The sequence below is a fragment of the Nansenia antarctica genome (genome assembly GCF_963989245.1).
Source record: "Nansenia antarctica genome assembly, chromosome: 8".
NCBI lineage: Eukaryota > Metazoa > Chordata > Actinopteri > Argentiniformes > Microstomatidae > Nansenia > Nansenia antarctica.
Window position 1 is genome coordinate 8,244,702 of NC_137678.1, and position 24,947 is coordinate 8,269,648.

General features: G+C 47.1%; 1 protein-coding gene across 1 annotated transcript; it reads left to right on the plus strand.

The window, feature by feature from the left end:
* Positions 1–21,984: 21,984 nt before the first annotated feature.
* LOC308163801 (ladderlectin-like) lies at positions 21,985–23,980 on the plus strand (the record flags this gene model as incomplete). Its single annotated transcript, XM_080537991.1, has 7 exons — positions 21,985–22,042; positions 22,423–22,464; positions 22,583–22,624; positions 22,791–22,963; positions 23,132–23,266; positions 23,654–23,789; positions 23,913–23,980. 7 exons carry the CDS (start codon positions 21,985–21,987, stop codon positions 23,978–23,980), a joined length of 654 nt encoding a protein of 217 aa, XP_080394117.1.
* Between the last annotated feature and the right edge of the window lie 967 nt (positions 23,981–24,947).

A 24,947-nucleotide genomic window follows, 5' to 3' on the forward strand; every position in this document is an offset into this window, starting at 1 on the left:
AGGGCGGCGTGATGTCAGGGCCGGCTGAGCGGGCGGGACCATCCCTACTTGGGGAGGTGCCTGCCCAGAACGCCGTTCTTGCTTGTCCTCCGCTGCTAGAAAATCGCAGCGGCAGGTGTCCCGGAGGAACTTCTTCGTGGTCGGCGGCGGACGATCCATCGCTGAAGGGAAAGTCTCCTCCGCTGAAAAGTGTCCTCCGCTGCTTGGAAGTCGCAGCGGCAGGCGTCCCGGAGGAACTTCTCCATAGGCGGCGGACGATCCATCTTGAAGGGAAAAGTCTGGCGGGTCCTCCAGTCTTAGTAGTCGTCCTTCTCAGTCTTCAGATATAAACCCGTGCTGAACTTTTTGGGAGAATGATGGGGCGAAGTACGCCCCTTTATATAGCACCCCAGGCGGGCGCAGGCATTGAAAAATTCAGTCATTGGCTACTTTAGGTAGCGGGTAAACCAATAGGAGCAGAGCTCCCCTATGGGGCGGAGCTCCACGATATAGAACTAAACTGACACGGGCAAGTAGCATTAGCGAAAGTACACAGAGACACAATATACTGGTGGTGTGTGGTGACCCATACAAAGATTATCTTCTGATGTTGTACATTCATTTACATACAACACCTGAATGGTCTCCTGGATTGAACAATTTTTATTTTTAATTTTTAAATTTTTGCCATTTAGCAGACGCTTTTAATCCAAAACGATTTACAATTACGAATTACAGGGACATTCCCCCTGGAGTAATTGAGGGCTAAGTGCCTTACTCAAGGGCAAAATAGGGTGGTCTCAGGCGGGATTTGAACTCACGACCTTCCGATCAACAGTCCAATTCACTAACTATTAGACCACCACTGCATTACATAATGCATGTACACCAGTGGAGGCTGGTGACTTCCAGAATTGAGGAGGCCAAATCACAACGCAGGAACCACCTCGTGTGACTGGAGCGGTTCGGTGACGCAGCTTTCTGTCTACGCTGCTGATAACCACGACGGGTGAAATGGCTAAGCCTTTCCATGAACAATACTGAGCGCAGTAACTGCTTTTTCTTTGTATAAAAAGCATAAATGCGCCAATGACAAACGTGCGCACACACACACACACACACACACACACACACACACACACACACACACAAGGGAGCAAATTGTTTGGATCTCATTCATCATCATTACACCATTGACTGTCCACTTTCGGTATTGCCCATCATCAACAGTTTATCACTGTGCTTTGGCACACACAGACACAGACACACAGACACACACACACACACACACACACACACACACACACACACACACACACACACACACACAGTACAATAAATGATATAAAAAGGATACTCATTGAAAACAAGGTCTATAGATGAACATGTCAAACAGAAAGCTTTGTTAGCTGTGTGATGAGAGGCCTCTCCCAGGCTGGGGGGGTGCTGCTGTGTAACTGATCATTCAAACAACTCTCTATTGCAGTGGAGGCTGGTGACTTCCAGAATTGAGGAGGCCAAATTTGTTTCCGCTTGCTCGCTTCACTCGCGATGGAATGTTCCCTGTTCTTATAGAAGAATATTAAATTGACTTGTAATAAAACGAAATCGACTACATTAAAAATAAAACTGTTCAATAAATCCTCAATCTTGTCTACCTATTCGATGTATAAATCGCGCCAGAATCTCGCCGACTTCCGAGGTCATTTTAAGCAAATTTGGCCAAATGAGCTATTATTTTCAGGGATAATAGCCATGGGTGTTCTAGACGCCATTTAGCAGACGCTTTTAATCCAAAACGATTTACAATTACGAATTACAGGGACATTCCCCCTGGAGTAATTGAGGGCTAAAGTGCCTTACTCAAGGGCAAAATGAAGTGGTCTCAGGCGGGATTTGAACTCACGACCTTCCGATCAAGAGTCCAATTCACTATCCATTAGACCAACTTACCATACATACTGCATGTACACCAGTGGAGGCTGGTGACTTCCAGAATTGAGGAGGCCAAATTATTTTCTGCTTGTTCGCTTCACTCGCGATGGAATGTTCCCTGTTCTTATAGAAGAATATTAAATTGACTTGTAATAAAACGAAATCGACTACATTAAAAATAAAACTGTTCAATAAATCCTAAATCTTGTCTGCCTATTCGATGTATAAATCGCGCCAGAATCTCGCCGACTTCCGAGGTCATTTTAAGCAAATTTGGCCAAATGAGCTATTATTTTCAGGGATAATAGCCATGGGTGTTCTAGACGTGTCCTGCAAAGGACAAGTTGATAGGACACTCGTAGCCACTATGGCGAGTGTTTCTTTGACTGAAGTGACTGGCGAATTCTCAAAATGGCTTCATGTGATTGGACGAACAAAATGTCAATCTTTCAGCCCTGGACTCAATGCATGGTGAGGCCAGGCCTCCTCTGCCCACCCATTTTCAGTGATTTGGCCAATCACATATTGCCATGAAAAAAATTGCATTACATTGACTTCTATGAGAAACCACTTTCCTGGGGAGGCCTGGCCTCCCTCAATACAAACGGATAGGGATTCTGGCCGGTAGGTGCTTTACAATTGCAATATTGGGTTTTAGCCATGGAAAACAAAACGGAAATAATATTCATATATATATATATATATATATATGTTTTTTGTTAAATAAATAAATAAAATAAATATAATTATTGCTTTTTTAAATCTCTCTCTCTTCTCTCAAATTATTGGGGAGGCCAGGCCTCCTCCACCTCTATGGAGGAGCCTCCACTGCTGTATATGTATCATAGCCTGTACAATTGCACATTGTATATAATCTCACTTTATATATACCACTGCACATATACATCCAGTCACCATTGTGTGAAATTGTATGTCATTGCACATCACGCTACCATTTTGCACTTTACTGTATAGATTGCTGTAAATACTGCTACTATCACTGCAATATAATTGTTGCACTTCTGGTTAGACGCACAATCATTTTGTTGCATTGTCTTGTACTATGTAATGACAATAAAGTGAATCTAATCTGGTATTCACATGTCTTTTTCTTTTGTTTACATTGGAGCAACACAAACAAGAAGAAAAATCCAAATCTGATTTCATTCAACACAGAACTCTAAACATGGACAGATAAGAACAACTGAAAGTATGTCTAACCCCCCTACCCCTGACACTAACCCCCCCCCCCATCCTAACCCTAACCACCCCTCTTAACCCTAACCCATTTCATGTCTTCCACAGAATGTTATCAATAACTCATAATTCCTAATTCATCCACTACTGAAGAATCTAATCTAATCTCAGTGACCATCATGACCAGTTAACCTCTGTTGGGAAACAACAGTTGCTTCCTTGTAGCCTCCTGTATAAAAGAGCAGCTCTTTCTCCAGCTGGACACAACCTACACACACACTTCAGTTCCTGTGATTAAGACTCAGGTAAGTCCTCTACTCACCTACTCTCTCTATGGTAGACATACTGTATCAGTTAACTATGGTAGACATACTCAGGGCTGTCAAGTCTCACGCATTGGGCGTGAGACACACGCATTTCAACCCGCTCACACGCCACACCTTGTATTTCTCACGCAGAGAAATTACCTGGGGCGCCCACCAAGTTGCGCCGCTATTTTTAAAAATAGAACAGGTAGAGAATAAACTGAGTTCCCTCTGGTTCCCCTAGAGTTCAGAAGGCCACGCACCAGCTAATCAAATAAAAATATATAGCTACCGAACAGCCAATCAGAAAATAATAGCATTGCTGTATCCGGGTAACATTTTGATATTCCCGCTACAACAAACAACGTTCTGATTCCAACGACACGGGCTGACTGGAGCTATTGATTCAGATGCTTGCTACACAGAAGAGGACAGATCATTTGAATTGATCATTCACATCTCGAAGTGGCTACAGACTGGTCGACGTGGGAGAAGACCATATCCTATGATGCTGAGACTGTGTGTGTGTGTGTGTGTGTGTGTGTGTGTGTGTGTGTGTTTGTGTGTGTGTGTGATTTATTTTTTATTTTTTTACAACCTGATGTCATTCAGATCAGACCCCGTCCCCCCCCCGCCGCCGCCAAAATCTCACTCTGAACTCTGTTCAAAACTTGAGAGCCCTGCATACTGTATCAGTTAACTATGTTAGACATACTGTATCAGTTAACTATGTTAGACATACTGTATCAGTTAACTATGGTAGACATACTGTACCAGTTAACTGTATGTTATGGTATCATTCTGACAGCTACTGTCATCGTGTTGCTGGATGGTGTAATGTGATGTATGAATATGTAAATGAGGTGTAATGTGATGTATGAATATGTAAATGAGGTGTAATGTGAAGTATAAATATGTAAATTAGGTGTTTCTGCCTCCTTTTCCTCTTCTGTCTCATAGCTCCTAGGAGACAATCATCACCATGGTAACATTGACCATCGTTCTTCTTCTCAGTGCTGCCATTGCACTGGGCAATACCAGTAAGAGAGACACGCTTTACTGCACTTTACACCACTGTCCATCACTTTACTGCACTTTACACCACTGTCCATCACTTTACTGCACTTTACACCACTGTCCATCACTTTACTGCACTTTACACCACTGTCCATCACTTTACTGCACTTTACACCACTGTCCATCACTTTACTGCACTTTACACCACTGTCCATCACTTTACTGCACTTTACACCACTGTCCATCACTTTACTGCACTTTACACCACTGTCCATCACTTTACTGCACTTTACACCACTGTACTTCAATCCGGTAAAGTGCAGTAAAAAAGACCTCACTTTACATTATTCTCCATGACTTTACATCATTTTACATACTTTCACATAACTCACCTGTTCACACACATCGGGCTGTTTAACTACATACATCTCAGTTCTTCTTCTAACAACTCTCCTTGTTTCAGATCCCTTAGTGGAGGCTGAGGTGGAGCAGCTCCCTCCTTTTGGTAAGGGTTATATATCGCCCCCTCTTGGTAAAGGAGTGAAATTGAAGGGTTACTGAAGTTATTGAAACTGTCCATGCTTGGTGTCACTGACTGTGCTCTCACACCTCCCCTGTTTCAGAAGCTATGGTGGAGACTGAGGTGCAACAGCTCCCTCTAGTGGGTGAGTATGTTATTAATAATTGATAGTTACCTAGAGGCAGCAGTGTTAAAACAGGTATTCATCTCAAAAACAGAGTCTTTGCTAACCTGAACATGTCTTTGTATTGGTAGAGGTCCTGGGTGTAGAGGGGGAGGACATTAACCTGAACATGTCTTTGTCTTGGTAGAGGTCCTGGGTGTAGAGGGGGAGGACGTTGAAGGAAGCCAAGCAGAGATGTTGGAGGAGACGGGGGCTGGACAGGGGGCGCTGAGCAGGAGTGGATGTGCTATTGGCTGGTACAGATATGAGGAAAAGTGCTACAAGTTCAACTACTCCCCCACCACATGGGCAGAGGCAGAGGTATGGGAACTTGATTGTGTTGCTTCAGGTGAAAACGTTATACTTTTTATACTAGTCTTTTTCAGAAGGCCTGAATACATCACCAAATCTCTCTCTCTCTCTCTCTCTCTCTCTCTCTCTCTCTCTCTCTCTCTCTCCTTAGAGGAACTGCGTGCTCTTAGGGGGGAACCTGGCATCTGTGCACAGCCATGGCCAGTACACTTTCCTCCAGAGTGTCATACTGGGACATGCCAACGAATACCTACGCACCTGGATTGGAGCTAATGACGCCGTCCAGGTAATACATTAATACAGGTAATAAAGGATAACCGTTAACCTACAGGTTCAAGTGGAGAGTTAGCCACATCTTACAGTAGGTGGGTATGTTTCATGGGGTTCTCCAACCAACCATATCCTGGAAAACTCAAACTTACTTTTTTACCAATCAGCCAAGTGCTGTTTCAGGACAATGTGTGTAGATTGTCTTTAGTGTGTCGTAGTGTGTGGTGGTGAGGTCTCCCTGTGTGTAGTGTGTGGGGGTCATTTCTACCCGTGTGTAGTGTGTGGGGGTCATTTCTACCCGTGTGTTCTACAGGAGGGTATTTGGCTGTGGAGCGACGGCTCCAGGTTCGGCTACACCCACTGGAGTGCCGGGCAGCCTAGCAACAGTTACCACGGCATCACAGACAACTCCAACGGCCGGGAGCACTGCATGGAGATGAACGCAGGAGGTAGGATAGGGTTTGAAAAATGTTGGTGCCAATGCACCAACAACTGTACTAGATGATCACATGACCCAGACTCCCTCCCTGCATGTTTCTAATAACGTTGTTTTACTTCCTGTTATTCCCCAGGTGATCATCGCCAGAACGACCTGTCCTGTTCCTACACGCGCCCCTCCCTCTGCGCCAGACTTCTGTGATGTTTCTATTTTCTAGACATGTGTCTTCAAACCACTACTCATGTGTTACAACATTTGTTAAAAAGCGCATAATCATCCTATGTTTGATTTGATTATGTATATCTTATCATTATGGTTCTAATGCTCCTCTGTGTTGAGATGACACAATTGTCACATGTCTCAATAAAGTTATTTCAAAAAAGTACTTTTTTGTTCTATAGTACTTGTATGCTTTCATGCTTATTGTTCATCTGAAACATACATCTAGTTTTAAAAGTTATCGTTTGATACTCTGAATAAAAGTGTGTCCGAGTGTCCGAGGGTCAATTGCAACCAAACAATAAACGGACTTTGTTTAGATTTTATGTACAAATGTCTTTACATTTTGGCCCATCCTTAATTAATTGGATGAAAACACTTTATAATACCCCAAAATAATTAACAATGGAGAACAATGGTAACAATGGTGAACTCTAAGAAACGGTACACCTGAAAAGAGATTTTAAACAAGGTTGTCCCTTATCTTCATATACGACCCATCTTAATGTACTGACTTATATTGCGCCTTATTCCAAAGCGCTTTACAATAGCCTCTCATTCACCCGTTCACACACACATTCACACACCAATGGCGGCAAGCTACCATGCAAGGCGCCGGCCCGCTCATTGGGAGCAAGTTGAGGTTCAGTGTCTTGCCCAAGGACACTTCGACATGTGGCCAGTCGGGGCTCGAACCGCTGATCTGCCGACCTTGTGATCATTAGACGCCGACTCTGCCTCCTGCGCCACAGCCGCCCCCCCATCTTGAGGGAGCTTCAGGAAACCTTCCCACAGATCACAATTCTCCACATTCTGAGTGATGGGCTGGTTACACAGTACCGGAACTAAAACAACTTTGACCTCCTCAATACTGTGCCTTTCCTCTCCGGATTCACAAGTGTGACCTGGAATTACTCAGAAAAGTCCCATGGAAAAGGGGCCCCAGATGGGATTGGAGGGGAAATAAAGAGAGAGGCGGATCTCTACGTTCACAGAGGAGGTGAGCTTCAGACACCACAGGATCTGTATGAGATGCTCAACAAAAGATTAGGCTCAAGCATCAGATCAGCAGATCAGCTGCTGCTGGTGGTGCCCAGAACCAGGCTGAAAACCAGGGGAGACAGAGCCAGGCTGAAAACCAGGGGAGACAGAACCAGGCTGAAAACCAGGGGAGACAGAACCAGGCTGAAAACCAGGGGAGACAGAGCCAGGCTGAAAACCAGGGGAGACAGAGCCAGGCTGAAAACCAGGGGAGACAGAGCCTTTGCGGCCGCTGCACCTAAACTTTGGAACAGCCTTCCCCTCTACGTACGAGCCGCTCAGACCCTGGAGGTTTTTAAATCCCTCCTAAAAACACACCTGTTTTCCCTGGCCTTCCCCCCCCCCACTTAGCCATCGGTCCCTGGCTTTTATTGTTTTATTGTTTTATTGTTTTTAGTCCTTTTATCTTCTCTTTTTTAACTGTATCATATCTTGTATTGTATTGTATTGTGTTGCATATTGTTTAATTTCCTGCATTTGATCTGTTCTACACCTGTGAAGCACTTTGGTTCAGCTGCTGCTGTATGTAAACGTGCTATACAAATAAAGCTGACTTGACTTGACTTGACCTGAGCCATCCAGGGAACAAGAGAGTGTTCTAGATCTGTGTGGCAAGTTTGTGATTGTTAACCTACAATGAGTTTGGTTGTAGGAGAGAGAGTGGCTTCATGTGGCTACAAACTCCAGATGTCATTTTCTACTTCAGGAAAGATGTTCACGCTGTCATCTCACAGCCTGAGCCAGCAACCTCACGCTTCTCCAAGCTGACTTGCCAAGGCTGGGTGAAGTTCTGAAATGCCTGGTGTTAAAGAAATGCCTGGTGTTAAAGAAATGCCTGCAGTTTACCATGAGTCTGGTCACAATGAGTAAGGAAAATGAAATGGCAATAAAACGGGGAAGAAAAGGGACGAAAAGAAAATGGAACTGAAATAACAAGTGACAAATGAGAATTAAATGACAAGTTTGTCTCTAGTTCAGTTCAAGTTACAGGCATAGAATGAGGGAGAGAGTGAACAAGTTAACTGAGTGTTAACAGTTTAAATGACACAGCTTGATTGAGGCTATTTCATATAAAGTATTTCATTAAAGTTGCACAATGAAAACACATCCCAACAGTATCAAAGACAATGAAATGACAGTAACAATGAAATGGAAATAGCCTAGTTTGTTAAATGCTGATGTTCCTAAACATCGTTTTAATGTAACAAATGATCCTCTGCTCCAACCAGCCTGTGTTGTAGATCATATAAGGGAACTGATACAACTGTGTTGTAGGTGTTTAGCGTTGATTTCATCCATGCAACTAGGTTGGTGTTTATTGTTTATTGACTCTATGGAACTGTGTTGGTGTTTCGTTTTTATTCCATACATACAACTGTTTACTTTTTATTGACTGAATGTGACTACCAGGGTATACAAAGGTGATGCTACTGAACCCTCCTTCTCTCTCTCATACATTGACAAAACCTATGATGATATGACAAGGACATGAAAATTGACATTTGATGTTGGAACCACATGTTGAAGACGTTCCTGAAGGATGTAATGTGCATTTGCACTTTAACTTTTTAAATGTTTCATGTTTTTAACGTGCATTTCACGTTTGACAATTTTTGACTTTTGTGATATTTGAATGAATTGAAGAATATTTTTGACTTGACCACTTGAAAAGATTGTAATAAAAACTTTGTTCAGTTTTCTTTTGTCTGAACTGTATTGTGTCCATTTTAAATAGACTTTTAACTACCTGTGGTTCTCATCCATCCTTCCTGTCAATCTCTACTGTCTCTATCCCAATAAAGCAGGAACGCCCCGCCAGGGAAATCATAAGTCATACCTGGTTTGTACTTTGTTCACCTTCTACGGGAATACCTGATAAACACTTTATGACTAGTTAGCAACTGTTGGGAAACAATGGTTGTTTCCCTGTAGCCTTGTGAGCATATATGAATATACATATACATATAAAAAGATATATAATATAATATATATAATACAAATATACATACAGTATAAATGAATATGATATAAATATACTATAAATAAATATATATATAATATATAAATATACGGTTGTCATAGCCACACACACACAGGCACACACACACAGGCACACACACACACACACACACACACACACACACACACACACACACATGGTCTCACACACATACGGTAACACACACAGTCTGCCTTGTGTACCGGAGCGTGGATTGTGGATTCATAGGCTGTATGAACTCACTAGACTGTCAGTGACTCTGGATGAAAAGCGTTTGTTAAATGGCAAATATTATACAATATATTCTCATAGGATGGTGTACATAGAGAGAGTTGATTAACGGAATATAATTCATTCTATTTTTGTGGTTGTTCAACAAAGTTGTTTTGTCACATGTTCAAGGGGGCAGAGGTCAGGGGCCAAGGGTTACCATGGCAGCAGTACACCTGCGTGATGTAAAGGAAGTCAGGGAAACGATCAGACGTGTTCTTTTGTACTGTTCGCCTCCTACAGTAACACCCAATAAACACGTACACCATCATGACCAGTTAACATCTGTGGGGGAATAATAGTTGCTTCCTTGTAGCCTTGAGAGATTACGGAGTTCTACCGTCATGGACAAAGATATTGCCCCCCCTGCACTTCTGTCAGACTTTTGACTCTAAACTCTACACCGTCTCACTGACCACACAGTTACAGTTGTGTTGTGTGTAGACGCCACTGGAGCCACTGGAGCACGAGTTCGGCCCCTGGGCAGCCCCCCTCCAAAGAGCGGAAAGGCCGGACCCCGAGAGGAGCTTCCAAAGACCGCGACTCTTCCAGTAGGTGACCAGTAGGTGGCCTGCCCGCCACTGGAGCCACTGGAGCACGAGTTCGGCCCCTGGGCACCCCCCCTCCAAAGAGCGGACAGGCCGGACCCCGAGAGGAGCTTCCAAAGACCGCGACTCTTTCAGTAGGTGGCCTGCCCGCCACTGGAGCACGAGTTCGGCCCCTGGGCAGCCCCCCTCAAAAGAGCGGAAAGGCCGGACCCCGAGAGGAGCTTCCGAAGACCTCGACTCTCCCAAGCACGCCAGAGGTGAGAGAGGGCCCAACACCCACCAGCCGACCCAGCTGAGCCAGTGGACCCCAACCAGACCAGGAGGGAGGACAACTATAACATCTAAGCTAGGAGCGAGAGGGACACAGGGGAGTGCTTTCAAGACCGTAGGTCTGTGGCCACCTGGTGTCCCCACTCGCTCTCAGGTGTCCCTCTTTTGTCCCCAGACGGGAACCCAGTTCCAGACCCAAGCCAGAGTCCAAAATCTGCCGTGAGGACCTGAGAGGAACAACACCCCTAACCTAACGGCAAGTACCCTATTCCCCCCCAAAATTATCTACAACCTCCCCCTAACCCTATTCCTCTCCCTCCTTCCTCCCTGATCCCCCACCCCCCCCACCCCACTCCAACGATGAACCCCGGAGCGATGCGGCGCTACAACGCCGTCAGGTTGACGCTCAACCCAACTGAGGAGGCTGCCATGGATGGAGCCCCCCAACAGAAGACTGCCAGACCAGTAACAACGATGACCCGCCTGGAATTCAGCAGGGCGGTTCTACAGAGAGGTATGGGCTTTGTGCTGTCTGATCTAAACTGCCTGGTGAAGCCCCCTGGGCCGAATGAATGTTTTGAAGTTAGCTTTAAAACCCCCCAACTGTTAGAGGAATTCTGGACCTTTCATAGGATTAATGAACACAAACCCCCACTTAACCGTTTTACAGCCCACCCACTAACGGATTTAGAATCAAAAGTGGTCACAATTCAATTCCACAATGAGGTGATTCAGGAATATGATATTGAGGTGTGGCTACACCGTCATGCCACCCTTAAATCGGGGGCCCGGATGGTCCTGGATGAAGACGGAGTGTGGACGGGGGCCAAGAAATGGCTGGTGCAACTCCGTCCGGACCCGGAGGGGATAGGCGGAGTCCAACATATCCCCAGCACCATCAACCTGGGGAACAACAGGGGCTCCGTCTACTACTACGGTATGCCGAAGCTCTGCAGGAACTGCGGCCAATTGGGCCATCTGGCAGCGGCCTGCAAGGCCGTGGTATGTAAAATCTGCCGCCAAGACCACCCGACGTCGGAGTGCACCACGACCAGACCTTGCAACCTGTGCGGGGGACAGGGGCATCTTTACCGTGACTGCCCAAGTTCCTATGCAAGTAGAGCCCGGGGCTATAAATCCAACCAACCACCACCCCAACCCCCACCCCCACCCCAACCCACACCCCCACCCCCACCCCAACCCCCACCCCAACCCCCACCCCAACCCCCACCCCAACCCACACCCCAACCCACACCCAACATGGAGGAAGAGAAGGGAGAGACGGAGGAGGACCGGCGCCCGAGCGATGGAGGGGACGATCAGAGCTCGAGCGACGGAGAAGGAGAAGGAGAGGAACCAACCGTCCCAGCACCCCCTACAGACAACCTCAACACCCACCCCCTCCTAAACCCCATGGCCACCTCCACCCCCTGCAAAAACACCATGAAGGGGGAGCCGGCCTCTATTGAGATAGCCACCAGCAGCACACCGCAGATCCACCTCCCCTCCCAATCAGAGAGTGAAAATGACTGGAGCTTGGCTCAACCAAAACGCAAAAGACCACAAAAAAAGGCAATCCGGAAAAAACCAGACAAAAAGACTACTCCAGAACCCAAACCCCAACGCCATACAGGTAAGCCGGCTCCCCCCCCCAAACCCTCCTCCCCACCCTCTTCCTCTCTCCAGTCATCACATGCTCCTCACCCTGCACAGCCCACCAGCCACCCCCAGTCCATGCTCACCGGACCGTACGGGCCACCGAAAATCACCTCATCAACAACACAGATGAGGGGGCCACCAGGCAGTCAGAGGGGAGACAACCCCCACACCATGAGCAGCCAAGGGGAGGTACCACACTATCTGGCCCCCAACGACCCATTGGAGGGCCTCAACCTCATGTGCAATAGTTTAGCAAAAATTGGAACAAACCAAATCCAAGAACCATGAGGATAACAATCTCATCCCTCAACACCAGAAGCCTCCGGCAACCAGACAAACGGGAGGTCGTCTACCAGTACATCACCCAACATCAGTCAGACATGTATATCCTCCAGGAGTGCGCCATCCCATTCAAGGAGATGGACGCCACCCTGGAGGAGGAATGGACACGGGGGGACTCTCTCTGGTCAGGCTCAAACATTGATAGAGCTGATGGGGTCGGCATTTTGGTGGCCAACCCTTTTCTGCAGACCAAAAAGGGGGAGGTTGTAGAGAGCGGGCGAATCCTGGTTCTGGACCTAGAGATCCAGGGTTCGCCGCTGAGGGTCATCAATGTGTACGGCCCAACCAACGTGGCCAAGAGAGTCTCCCTTTTCAAGAAACTTCGGTCTCTCCTCCTCATCCCCACACCAGTCCTAGTGGGGGGAGATTTCAACTGTGCCCTCCGGGATGAGGACCGCAGCAGGCCCAGGAGAGACCGATCCACTACAGAACTTCAGTCCATCATAGACGACTTCCAACTGGTAGACGCCGGTGGCACCTCCCCGCCGACACACACAAGGGTGAGTTCCTCCGGGAATTCTTCCTCCAGGATAGACATGTTCTTGCTCTCGCCAGGTCTGAGGATGGGAACCCTGACCAGCCAGGCGGCCCACTTCTCGGACCACAGGATGTTGACAGTGTCCCTGGAATGGGATGGCCAAACAAGAGCGGGTAGGGGTACCTGGAGGATGAATACATCGATCCTTCAGGACCCAACAGTGGTGCATTCCTTCTCCAGGCGCTACCTGGAGTGGAGGACCCTAAAAGAACTGTTCGACTCCCCGATAGAGTGGTGGGAGATGGTTAAGGCCAGGACAAAGGGCTACTTCGGGTCAGTCGGAAGGAGGAAAGCGGCAGAACAGAGGGCCAGGTTTCAACACCACAACGCGGCCCTCCAACGCCTAAGTCTCCTACAACTGGGTGGTCTGGATGTGGCCCGAGAACTGGCTGAGACCAAACAACACCTTGCCACCCTCTACCGGGAGCAACAACAAAAGAAACAGTTCAGGGAAAAACTCCAGGGCCTGGAGGAGGAGGAGAAATGCACACGCCACTTCTTCCGCAAGGCACGGTCAAAACACAAGCCTATCCTGTCCCTATACGACACCAATGGGGACACCGTGTCAGACAGAGGCAACATCCCGGGGGTGGCAAGAGAGTTCTACGAGAGTCTCTACAACATCAAGACAACCGACGAGACTCTCATGGCCACCTTCCTGGATGGTCTGGACCGGGTCCCCGAGGGTGGTGAGAGTGAGAACCCAGAGCTGACCACGGAGGAGCTCACCCGGGCCGTGCACTCCTTGAATACACACAAGGCCCCTGGACCGGATGGGATCCCAGCAGAGTTCTACAAGACTCTCTGGGATCTCCTCAAGGAGGACTTGGCGGAGGTCTTCAAAGCCGTCTACAGGGAAGGGAGGCTTGGAGAGTCAATGAGACAGAGTACGGTCACACTGATCCCCAAGAAAGGGGACCTCAAGGACCTCCGGAACTGGCGCCCCATCAATCTCCTCCCAGTGGACTATAAAATTATGACAAAAGCCCTCACCCAACGGTTTCAAACCCTCCTCCCCTCAGTTATAGCCCCTGACCAAACCTGTAGCGTCCCCGGTAGGTCCATCAACGACAACCTGCTCCTGGTGAGAGACCTCATCCTGCACTCCCAGGAGCGGAGGTCCCCTTTAGGCCTTCTCAGCCTGGATCAGGAGAAGGCCTTTGACAGGGTTAGCCATGGTTTCCTGCAGAGGGTGCTGAGGGGCATGAACTTCCCCCAGCACCTGCTCAACTGGACCGAACTCTGCTACAACAACATCACGAGCAGAGTTCGGATCAACAACCAGTTGACAGACCCCTTCCCCATCAAAGCTGGAGTACGGCAGGGATGCCCCTTGGCCCCTCTACTGTACGTCATCTACCTGGAGCCGTTCCTACGGAAGATCAGGAGCTCCCCCAACATCATGGGCTACCCTCTACCAGGGGCCCGGGGGGAGAGGCTCAAGGTGGTGGCGTACATGGACGACATTACCATCGTCGGCACAGATAGTCGCTCCATTTCCACAGCAACGAAAGTGGTGGAGGACTACTGTGCAGCCACTGGCGCCCTGATCAATAGGGGTAAGTGTGAGCTGTTTCTGTCGCAGCACTGGCAGGAGAACCTGGCAACCTCCTTCCCTGTAAAGACGGAAAACATTAAGCTGCTGGGGATCACCTACCAGAAAGATGGAGGAGCCTCCGGCAGCTGGAAGGAGACCATCCGCCAGGTCCAAAAGAAGATCTGTGAGTGGAGTGCACGGCCTCTCACAATGACAGGCAAGATCCTGGTCCTGAAGGCTATTGTTCTTCCCATTCTCCTTTACCTGGGCAGGGTGTTTCCCCCAGACAGAGCAGTATCCAAAACCATCGAAAGGATCATGTTTACCTTTGTCTGGGGGAGCCAGATGGAAAAACTAAAACGCACCACCCTGTACAAAACAGTGGAGAATGGGGGGAAAGGGGTCCCAGACATCCTAAACATCATTAGGGCACAGGGACTCTCCAACCTCATCAACAACATCAACAACAAAGATAGGAAAGCCAGGTTCTTTGAAATATACTATGCCACACCCATCCTTCGGACACTCAGGGTGACCGCATCAATAAATCACACTGTGCCCTACAGCTGGGACCCCCCTCCAGTCTACAAGATATGGAGGGACTTTGCCTTCAAGACAGGATTGTCCGCGGCTGGGCTGGCCTCATGGAAATACAAAGACATTATGACCTTCATAAGGTCGAAGGAAACCATTACTCACCCCAAGGCCAGCACAGCCGTGGACTCCAAACAGGTATGGAAAAACATTAATCATAAATGTACTAACAATAAACAAAAAGACATTGCCTGGATGGCTGCTCATGGTTGTCTCCCCACTAGGGAATTCTTGCATAGGCGGCACATCGCAACGACTGATAAATGCCCCCACGGATGCACGGACACAGAACACATTAACCACCTGTTCTGTGAGTGCTCCGTGGCCAGGCGGGTCTGGGCCCTGTTTGTTCCCTCTGTCTCCCTAAACAGCCTGCTGACCCTGCCCCGCTTGACGAGCGAGAACATCCTGTATGGTCCTCCCGGGGGGTGCACAACCCCCCAACTACAACAACAGTGGAGGATCATCAGCGCCGTCAAGCAGGTACTCTGGGAGACGAGGAACATCAGGGTCTATCAGAAACAGAGCGTCCACCTGACAACCCTGAGGAGGAGAATCACCCTCTGCCTCAGGGACCATGCTATTGTTGACTTTAAAAATAACCCGGATCAAGCAAGAGCGGTGTGGGGGGTGGAGAGATGGAAGGACGTCATCCTCTAAACCCCCCCCCATGCCGCGCCGCATCGACCAACCCCCCCCCACCCCGGGCCTACCTCACTACACCACCAGTTCCTGCACTATCACCTTCACCACGGTTCCAGCACAAGCCCTGGTCAGCAGTATCACCATCACAAGGACCAGGAGAGGAGCAGCGCACAACACCAACAGGGAAGTTTACTGCACCTTCCACCACCTACACATGTACACAGCACTGACCCACTTCCTACTCTCACCAGAATATCAACACACACAACCCACAGCCGAACCAGCCGTCTCTGCCAGCACCACCAGCACCAGGATGACCAACACCACTGGGTCACAGGGAAGTACTGATCACCCGCCTGACACCAAAATGCACACTACACAAACCATGCACACCTCCCTTCTCTCACTCCTGTATCTTTTCAGGCACATGTCATATCCAGCTCTGACACCTACCCAGGCTTCCAGACCCAGGAGCAGAGACCGGCGGGAACCACCACGTCACCCCAGCACCAACCCCAGGTTCCAACTCAGCGACCCCAAACCCCCTGTTCCGGGCCCCCCCCCCCCAACTCCAGGCCCCCAGCTACAGGCCCAGTCCCCTACCCGCCAACCCCCAACCCCCAGCCCGGAACAAGCTGAGAAGAGCCAGGGAGCTTTTTCCCTGGATAAGCTGTGTACAGGTTTTTCGCCTCTGCTTGCCTGCCATGCGCCGAGCTCTCTGGGCCTCTCCTCAGGGGCCTCCGGTCGGCCTGCGTGCTCGATCTGCTCCGCCGCTGGGGCGCCTGGTCCGGCTAGCCTCGTGAAGGGCTACAGGAGTCTGAGCCTGGTGGGCTGGGCCGGATGCGCCGGTGGTGGGGCGGGTCGGGTGAGTCGGGTGTGTGGGGTCCCTCGGGGGAGGGAGGTGGGGGAGCCACGGCTTTGCACTGGTGGGCAAACTGGATAGTAGTCGCTCTACAACTAGAGGGCTGCAGGGGAATTTTTTTCCCGGATGCACAGCGAACAGGTTTTTTACCCCTGCCTCCTACCGACACTGGAACCTGGACACTGAACACTGAACACTGAACATTACACTACACTGGACAATACACTGAACACTGAGCACTTTAGTTAGTTTAATGTTGGTTGTTGTTGAATGTAATGTCTTAAATGTCTGATTGTTTGATTAATTGATTGTATACACGGTGTTGTGTTTTTATAAAAACCAATAAAAAACACCTGTGTTGTGTGTAGATCAGCTGTACATAACCCATCCCTGTGTATCATAGCCCACAGCCTGGATTTTTGTATACTTCACTATATACGACATATTTATCATACTGTATATCAGTGGAGGCTGGTGACTTCCAGAATTGAGGAGGCCAAATTTTTTTCCGTTTAGAATGATAAGGTTCTATCTCCGTTTAGAATGAGAAGGTTCTATCTCCGTTTAGAATTATAAGGTTCTATCTCCGTTTAGGGCAGTTCAGAGATATTGAGCGTCAAAGTTGTTACATTCCATTATGTTTTGTGAGATGGAACCTTTGTATTTTATGAATTACTAACTCAAAAATGTCAACATCTTAAAAATAACACCACACAGGCATTAATAAACACCTATGGATCAGATTATGTAAAAAAAAAAAACTCAATTTTGACAAAAATTGAGATAGAACCTTATAATTCTAACGTCACGAACTGTTGTAGGACACAGAGCCAGGTTGCTGCCAAAGACTGTCTCCAGAGCATGCATCACGTTTAGTAGTCGTAAAGCGCTTAAGCCCGCTAGCCTAAGTGACAGCATTAATAAATCATGGCATGAACAGATCAACTGAGAGCATTGCTTTCTAAACTGACACGGGCAAGTAGCATTAGCGAAGGTACACAGAGACACAATATACTGGTGAGTCGTGACCCATACAAAGATTATCTTCTGATGTTGTTACATTCATTTACAACACCTGAATGGTCTCCTGGATTGAACACATTTTATTTTTTAATTTTTAATTTTTGCCATTTAGCAGACGCTTTTAATCCAAAGCGATTTACAATTACGAATTACAGGGACATTCCCCCTGGAGTAATTGAGGGCTAAGTGCCTTACTCAAGGGCAAAATAGGGTGGTCTCAGGCGGGATTTGAACTCACGACCTTCCGATCAAGAGTCCAATTCACTATCCATTAGACCACACCTACAATGTATCTCATCAACCAGCACTACTACTGCCCGACAGCAGACTGTCTGTCTGTCTTGTCTGTCTAACATTACAGTTAACACAGTATCACAAGTGCATTTCGTGAGCTTAGAATGATAAGGTTCTATCTCCGTTTAGAATGATAAGGTTCTATCTCCGTTTAGAATGATAAGGTTCTATCGCCGTTTAGAATGACAAGGTTCTATCTCCGTTTAGAATGATACGGTTCTATCTCCGTTTAGAATGATAAGGTTCTATCTCCGTTTAGAATGATAAGGTTCTATCTCCGTTTAGAATGATAAGGTTCTATCTCCGTTTAGAATGATAAGGTTCTATCTCCGTTTAGAATGATAAGGTTCTATCTCCGTTTAGAATGATACGGTTCTATCTCCGTTTAGAATGATAAGGTTATATCTCCGTTTAGAATGAGAAGGTTCTATCTCCGTTTAGAATGAGAAGGTTCTATCTCCGTTTAGGGCAGTTCAGAGATATTGAGCGTCAAAGTTTTTACATTCCATTATGTTTTGTGAGATGGAACCTTTGTATTTTATGAATTACTAACTCAAAAATGTCAACATTTTAAAAATAACACCACACAGGCATTAATATGGATTCTTAATAGGACTGGTTGTTAAAATCCCTAAATATTCAGCACAACAATTGAGTGGAGTTGGAGATGTCCTCTTGGGTGGAGTGGAATTTGGCAATGATCACGTGGTGCCACCAGTACGACACATCTTCAGTTGTGGTCCCCGACCTCATTGGGTGTTTCGGCCAGTTATCACAAGACACCCTCTGCCGAGGTTGGCCCACCACAGGCTGATCAGGCCTGGGTGTGTGTCGCACGGTGGCACCACGTGGTCATTTGAATGAATGAATGAATGAATGAATGAATGAATGAATGAATGAATGAATGAATGAATGAATGAATGGACTTTATTGTCATTGCTACAGTACAGGTACCAAACAACGAAATTTAGGAGGGAATAAACACCCAATGGATCAGATTATGTAAAAAACTCAATTTTGACAAAAATGGAGATAGAACCATATAATTCTAACGTACTGTTGTAGGACACAGAGCGAGGTCGCTGGCCAAAAACTGTCTCCAGAGCATGCATCACGTTTAGTAGTCGTAAAGCGCTTAAGCCCGCTAGCCTAAGTGACAGCATTAATAAACCATGGGATGAACAGATCAACTGAGAGCATTGCTTTCTAAACTGACACGGGCAAGTAGCATTAGCGAAAGTACACAGAGACACAATATACTGGTGGTGTGTGGTGACCCATACAAAGATTATCTTCTGATGTTGTTTATTCATTTACATACAACACCTGAATGGTCTCCTGGATTGAACAATTTTAATTTTTTAATTTTTAATTTTTGCCATTTAGCAGACGCTTTTAATCCAAAACGATTTACAATTACGAATTACAGGGACATTCCCCCTGGAGTAATTGAGGGCTAAAGTGCCTTACTCAAGGGCAAAATAGGGTGGTCTCAGGCGGGATTTGAACTCACGACCTTCCGATCAAGAGTCCAATTCACTAACCATTAGACCACCACTCTATTAGATACTGCATGTACACCAGTGGAGGCTGGTGACTTCCAGAATTGAGGAGGCCAAATTGTTTTCAGCTTGCTCGCTTCACTCGCGATGGAATGTTCCCTGTTCTTATAGAAGAATATTAAATTGACTTGTAATAAAACGAAATCGACTACATTAAAAATAAAACTGTTCAATAAATCCTAAATCTTGTCTACCTATTCGATGTATAAATCGCGCCAGAATCTCGCCGACTTCCGAGGTCATTTTAAGCAAATTTGGCCAAATGAGCTATTATTTTCAGGGATAATAGCCATGGGTGTTCTAGACGTGTCCTGCAAAGGACAAGTTGATAGGACACTCGTAGCCACTATGGCGAGTGTTTCTTTGACTGAAGTGACTGGCGAATTCTCAAAATGGCTTCATGTGATTGGACGAACAAAATGTCAATCTTTCAGCCCTGGACTCAATGCATGGTGAGGCCAGGCCTCCTCTGCCCACCCATTTTCAGTGATTTGGCCAATCACATATTGCCATGAAAAAATTTGCATTACATTGACTTCTATGAGAAACCACTTTCCTGGGGAGGCCTGGCCTCCCTCAATACAAACGGATAGGGATTCTGGCCTGTAGGTGCTTTACAATTGCAATATTGGGTTTTAGCCATGGAAAACAAAACGGAAATAATATTAATATATATATATATATGTTTTTTGTTAAATAAATAAATAAAATAAATATAATTATTGCTTTTTTAAATCTCTCTCTCTTCTCTCAAATTATTGGGGAGGCCAGGCCTCCTCCACCTCTATGGAGGAGCCTCCACTGCTGTATATGTATCATAGCCTGTACAATTGCACATTGTATATAATCTCACTTTATATATACCACTGCACATAATACATCCAGTCACCATTGTGTGAAATTGTATGTCATTGCACATCACGCTACCATTTTGCACTTTACTGTATAGATTGCTGTAAATACTGCTACTATCACTGCAATATACTTGTTGCACTTCTGGTTAGACGCACAATCATTTTGTTGCATTGTCTTGTACTATGTAATGACAATAAAGTGAATCTAATCTGGTATTCACATGTCTTTTTCTTTTGTTTACATTGGAGCAACACAAACAAGAAGAGGGAAAAAAATCCAAATCTGATATCATTCAACACAGAACTCTAAACATGGACAGATAAGAACAACTGAAAGTATGTCTAACCCCCCTACCCCTGACACTAACCCCCCCCCCCCATCCTAACCCTAACCACCCCTCTTAACCCTAACCCATTTCATGTCTTCCACAGAATGTTATCAATAACTCATAATTCCTAATTCATCCACTACTGAAGAATCTAATCTAATCTCAGTGACCATCATGACCAGTTAACCTCTGTTGGGAAACAACAGTTGCTTCCTTGTAGCCTCCTGTATAAAAGAGCAGCTCTTTCTCCAGCTGGACACAACCGACACACACACTTCAGTTCCTGTGATTAAGACTCAGGTAAGTCCTCTACTCACCTACTCTCTCTATGGTAGACATACTGTATCAGTTAACTATGGTAGACATACTCAGGGCTCTCAAGTCTCACGCATTGGGCGTGAGACACACGCATTTCAACCCGCTCACACGCCACACCTTGTATTTCTCACGCAGAGAAATTACCTGGGGCGCCCACCAAGTTGCGCCGCTATTTTTAAAAATAGAACAGGTAGAGAATCAACTGAGTTCCCTCTGGTTCCCCTAGAGTTCAGAAGGCCACGCACCAGCTAATCAAATAAAAAAATATAGCTACCGAACAGCCAATCAGAAAATAATAGCATTGCTGTATCCGGGTAACATTTTGATATTCCCGCTACAACAAACAACGTTCTGATTCCAACGACACGGGCTGACTGGAGCTATTGATTCAGATGCTTGCTACACAGAAGAGGACAGATCATTTGAATTGATCATTCACATCTCGAAGTGGCTACAGACTGGTCGACGTGGGAGAAGACCATATCCTATGACGCTGAGACTGTGTGTGTGTGTGTGTGTGTGTTTGTGTGTGTGTGATTTCTTTTTTTTTTTTTTACAAATTGATGTCATTCAGATCAGACCCCGTCCCCCCCCGCCGCCGCCAAAATCTCACTCTGAACTCTGTTCAAAACTTGAGAGCCCTGCATACTGTATCAGTTAACTATGTTAGACATACTGTATCAGTTAACTATGTTAGACATACTGTATCAGTTAACTATGGTAGACATACTGTACCAGTTAACTGTATGTTATGGTATCATTCTGACAGCTACTGTCATCGTGTTGCTGGATGGTGTAATGTGATGTATGAATATGTAAATGAGGTGTAATATGATGTATGAATATGTAAATGAGGTGTAATGTGAAGTATAAATATGTAAATTAGGTGTTTCTGCCTCCTTTTCCTCTTCTGTCTCGTAGCTCCTAGGAGACAATCATCACCATGGTAACATTGACCATCGTTCTTCTTCTCAGTGCTGCCATTGCACTGGGCAATACCAGTAAGAGAGACACGCTTTACTGCACTTTACACCACTGTCCATCACTTTACTGCACTTTACACCACTGTCCATCACTTTACTGCACTTTACACCACTGTCCATCACTTTACTGCACTTTACACCACTGTCCATCACTTTACTGCACTTTACACCACTGTCCATCACTTTACTGCACTTTACACCACTGTCCATCACTTTACTGCACTTTACACCACTGTACTTCAATCCGGTAAAGTGCAGTAAAAAAGACCTCACTTTACATTATTCTCCATGACTTTACATCATTTTACATACTTTCACATAACTCACCTGTTCACACACATCGGGCTGTTTAACTACATACATCTCAGTTCTTCTTCTAACAACTCTCCTTGTTTCAGATCCCTTAGTGGAGGCTGAGGTGGAGCAGCTCCCTCCTTTTGGTAAGGGTTATATATCGCCCCCTCTTGGTAAAGGAGTGAAATTGAAGGGTTACTGAAGTTATTGAAACTGTCCATGCTTGGTGTCACTGACTGTGCTCTCACACCTCCCCTGTTTCAGAAGCTATGGTGGAGACTGAGGTGCAACAGCTCCCTCTAGTGGGTGAGTATGTTATTAATAATTGATAGTTACCTAGAGGCAGCAGTGTTAAAACAGGTATTCATCTCAAAAACAGAGTCTTTGCTAACCGGAACATGTCTTTGTATTGGTAGAGGTCCTGGGTGTAGAGGGGGAGGACATCAACCTGAACATGTCTTTGTCTTGGTAGAGGTCCTGGGTGTAGAGGGGGAGGACGTTGAAGGAAGCCAAGCAGAGATGTTGGAGGAGACGGGGGCTGGACAGGGGGCGCTGAGCAGGGGTGGATGTGCTATTGGCTGGTACAGATATGAGGAGGAGTGCTACACGTTCAACTACTCCCCCACCACATGGGCAGAGGCAGAGGTATGGGAACTTGATTGTGTTGCTTCAGGTGAAAACGTTATACTTTTTATACTAGTCTTTTTCAGAAGGCCTGAATACATCACCAAATCTCTCTCTCTCTCTCTCTCTCTCTCTCTCTCTCTCTCTCTCTCTCTCTCTCTCTCTCTCTCTCTCTCTCTCTCTCCTTAGAGGAACTGCGTGCTCTTAGGGGGGAACCTGGCATCTGTGCACAGCTATGGCCAGTACACTTTCCTCCAGAGTGTCATACTGGGACATGCCAACGAATACCTACGCACCTGGATTGGAGCTAATGACGCCGTCCAGGTAATACATTAATACAGGTAATAAAGGATAACCGTTAACCTACAGGTTCAAGTGGAGAGTTAGCCACATCTTACAGTAGGTGGGTATGTTTCATGGGGTTCTCCAACCAACCATATCCTGGAAAACTCAAACTTACTTTTTTACCAATCAGCCAAGTGCTGTTTCAGGACAATGTGTGTAGATTGTCTTTAGTGTGTAGTAGTGTGTGGTGGTGAGGTCTCCCTGTGTGTAGTGTGTGGTGGTGAGGTCTCCCTGTGTGTAGTGTGTGGTGGTGAGGTCTCCCTGTGTGTAGTGTGTGGTGGTGAGGTCTCCCTGTGTGTAGTGTGTGGTGGTCATTTCTACCCGTGTGTAGTGTGTGGGGGTCATTTCTACCCGTGTGTTCTACAGGAGGGTATTTGGCTGTGGAGCGACGGCTCCAGGTTCGGCTACACCCACTGGAGTGCCGGGCAGCCTAGCAACAGTTACCACGGCATCACAGACAACTCCAACGGCCGGGAGCACTGCATGGAGATGAACGCAGGAGGTAGGATAGGGTTTGAAAAATGTTGGTGCCAATGCACCAACAACTGTACTAGATGATCACATGACCCAGACTCCCTCCCTGCATGTTTCTAATAACGTTGTTTTACTTCCTGTTATTCCCCAGGTGATCATCGCCAGAACGACCTGTCCTGTTCCTACACGCGCCCCTCCCTCTGCGCCAGACTTCTGTGATGTTTCTATTTTCTAGACATGTGTCTTCAAACCACTACTCATGTGTTACAACATTTGTTAAAAAGTGCATAATCATCCTATGTTTGATTTGATTATGTATATTGTAGCAGTTTCTAGGCACAGAGGGAGATCAACACAGAGGAATGGTGCAGAATAATAGTTTTATTTAGTCCAACACTGCTCAGCACCGTCACTGACGTGCTGAGCCAGTCTTTCCCCCACTCCCGCTGTCTCTCCCTTTCGGGACCCGCTAGTCCGCTCCTTGGCTGAGCCCTCGCTCCCGCCCCGCTAGTCCGCTCCTTGGCTGAGCCCTCGCTCTCGCCCCGCTATTCCGCTCCTTGGCTGAGCCCTCGCTCCCGCCCCGCTAGTCCGCTCCTTGGCTGAGCCCTCGCTCCCGCCCCGCTAGTCCGCTCCTTGGCTGAGCCCTCGCTCTCGCCCCGCTATTCCGCTCCTTGGCTGAGCCCTTGCTCCCGCCCCGCTAGTCCGCTCCTTGGCTGAGCCCTCGCTCCCGCCCCGCTAGTCCTCCCTTTCGGGACCCGCTCCGTCCGTCCGGCTCCCTGCACCTCACCCCCTTTCGGGGTCTCGTGCTGGCTCGCCGCGGCTCTCTCTCTCTCTCGGTCTCTCCGTGTCTCCGTGCGGCAGGTACTTCCTGCCCTACTCATCTCCCGAGGGAACAAACACACACAGGTTAAATAGACCAGTGGAACAATGAGTCTGATCACTGACACCTGTCCGTAATCAGCCCATCATAACGAGCCTGATCACTGACACCTGTCCGTAATCAACCCATCATTCCCCTCCAATGGCAGTCTGGCTCCCTCTGCAGGCCAGAACGCGCCATGTTCCCCACACATCCCCACCGCCAGTTTCGAGGCCGGGGATACAACCGGCCGATAGCCTACTCCCCCCCCCCATCACGGGAGAGGAAGTCGGCCACGACCATCTGCGTCCCCGGCCTGTGAACCAC